This window comes from Adiantum capillus-veneris, chromosome 17, assembly GCF_014529385.1.
Source record: "Adiantum capillus-veneris isolate H3 chromosome 17, ASM1452938v2, whole genome shotgun sequence".
Taxonomy (NCBI): Eukaryota; Viridiplantae; Streptophyta; class Polypodiopsida; order Polypodiales; family Pteridaceae; genus Adiantum; species Adiantum capillus-veneris.
The window spans coordinates 146,952,806-146,954,759 of NC_140947.1; the positions used below are offsets into that span (position 1 = coordinate 146,952,806).

The 1,954-nt window shown below is 45.5% G+C and overlaps 1 protein-coding gene across 1 annotated transcript; it reads right to left on the reverse strand.

Moving 5' to 3' along the window:
• Window positions 1-315: 315 nt before the first annotated feature.
• On the reverse strand, window positions 316-934 carry LOC147438287 (uncharacterized). The gene is made up of 2 exons (XM_086486103.1): window positions 696-934; window positions 316-593 (listed from the first exon to the last, which is right to left on the reverse strand). Exons 1-2 carry the CDS (start codon window positions 932-934, stop codon window positions 509-511), a joined length of 324 nt encoding a protein of 107 aa, XP_086342229.1. The 3' UTR covers window positions 316-508.
• Window positions 935-1,954: the final 1,020 nt, after the last annotated feature.

Here is a 1,954-nt window from a genome sequence, read left to right on the forward strand (position 1 = left end):
TCATTGATGAAATTGATGGACCTTAGAGGGGATCAACTGACAAAAAGAAACCATCTGACATTCGACGGGCCTGACATGAGAGCTAACAAAGAGTAGTTGTGAGGACTACATTTGACAGTGTAGCAGGCTGCAGCTGAACAACCAAAAGGCAGATACCCACAACAATATCCAAACCGGGGCATTAACGCGCTATTATGAGCGAAGACTTCCCTCAACAACATTTGTCTACTGTTGAATGAAGCTTCATGAGATACTGCATTAAATTAAAATCTCTCTCTCTCTCTCTCTCTCTCTCTCTCTCTCTCTTGCCTGCGTTAGTTTTGGGGAGGTCAGCCATCGCTTGAGCTCTTCATTCTCAGTATGTGGCACTGCACGTAAAGCCTCGAAGGCATCATTGCAAAGCACTTGCTTGCACAGAGGCCTACAGATGCTTCCACCTATCATCGACTTTGGCACCACTCCTCCATAGCTCTGCGCATATGTGCTCCCCCCATTGCTCAATTGCCTCTTACTCTCGTTGCTCTCGGCTGCCACCGCTGCCGCTACTCTCACGCTGAGCTTCAGCCTGAAGCAAATTCCGTTCCTGCAAACAACTGAAAAGAAAGGCCCCAGAAGAGAGCGCTAGCTGAAACATGGTCGGTTTGCGGGGGGGTGAGAGAGAGAGAGAGAGAGAGAGAGAGAACAAATGCAGACACCTGCACCATATCGAAAAATCTACAGGAGCCATATAAGGATGAGGTGATGAGGAGCAAGCTAGCGTTTCATGATGAGCACGTAGGAGCCTATTTGGACCGAGGGATGAAGTTGCATGGGTATGACAGGGGAAGTTATAGTCGGGAAAGACAACACCCGTTACAACACAACTATGACGGGGCACTGCCGCTACATTGTTTAAAGTTTCAAAGATTGAAGTCAACAGACCAAGCGCAACCATGGAGTTCGAGGGTACCTCTCTTACCTAACAGGGTTTAGTGGGTTGTGATTCCGTTGTTGTGTCTATAGATGATGCACACTTGGAGCAGCTCTTGCTAGCATGGCGACGTCCTCTCTCTTCGATGTGCCTCCCAGCTTTTGGAGTCGGCCAACTTTCAAGGAGTAGCGTTGATTGTGAGCAGCACGGACACGGAGGCTGGAGCTAGAGAGCCTAAGCGGCACCATTGGGAATCTGCGATTCATCTCTCTCTCTCTCTCTCTCTCTCTCTCCCCCACCTGCGAGCAATGCGTGGGATTTGACGCTCTTTATATCTCTCTCTCTCTCCCGCCTGTGCTACTTGGCTACCAGTGTACACTGCTTGGGACCAGTCGGACATAGGATATGCTGACATGTGGTAGGGAGGGGGGCCTGAATCCCTCCCCCTATTATATATGTATAGATTGGTTAGACTTGCTCTTGGATATACCATCTCTCATTTGGGCCCCCTTTACCATTGGCCCAGTGGTGAGATCTCTAAGCACATGTCTATATCTTAACCCTTGTTCCCTTTATTCTCCCACATTAAGTGATCAGTTTAATATTAGAAAATCATTTGGGTTGGTTAGATATTATATTTTATGACATTACCTCTCTCTTGAAATCATAGTCATCCTCGACTATGAGGTAGAAGAGATAAAGCCTTAGTCATTAGTCAATCTTACTTAAGAGGATCCCTTTGTACCCTACAACATCTTTCCAACATGGATGACTAATCCATTTGGTGCTTGGGAGATATAGTTGCCGCAAGCATGTCTTCTCTTTAGTCCATTTCATTCTCCCAAAGTAGAGTGACAAATTCTACTTGGTGTTTGAGAGACGTCGTCATCACAAACATGATTCTAAGCATGCATACTATTTAAATTTGTGCACAATTAAAAAGAGAACTAGTTTTATAAGACAAAAACGTGGATCATTTAAAAGAAACTTGTACATTTGCTTACTCTAATGTAACATTGTAAGCATTGACAACGTTCATACTAT

Excerpts from the sequence above, each read along its gene's own strand:
- LOC147438287 (XM_086486103.1), bottom strand. The coding sequence starts at position 934 with ATGGTTGCGCTTGGTCTGTTGACTTCAATCTTTGAAACTTTAAACAAT. Across the intron at positions 594-695 it reads GATTTTTCGATATGGTGCAG|TTGTTTGCAGGAACGGAATT; the intron begins GTGTCTGCATTT and ends CTTTCTTTTCAG.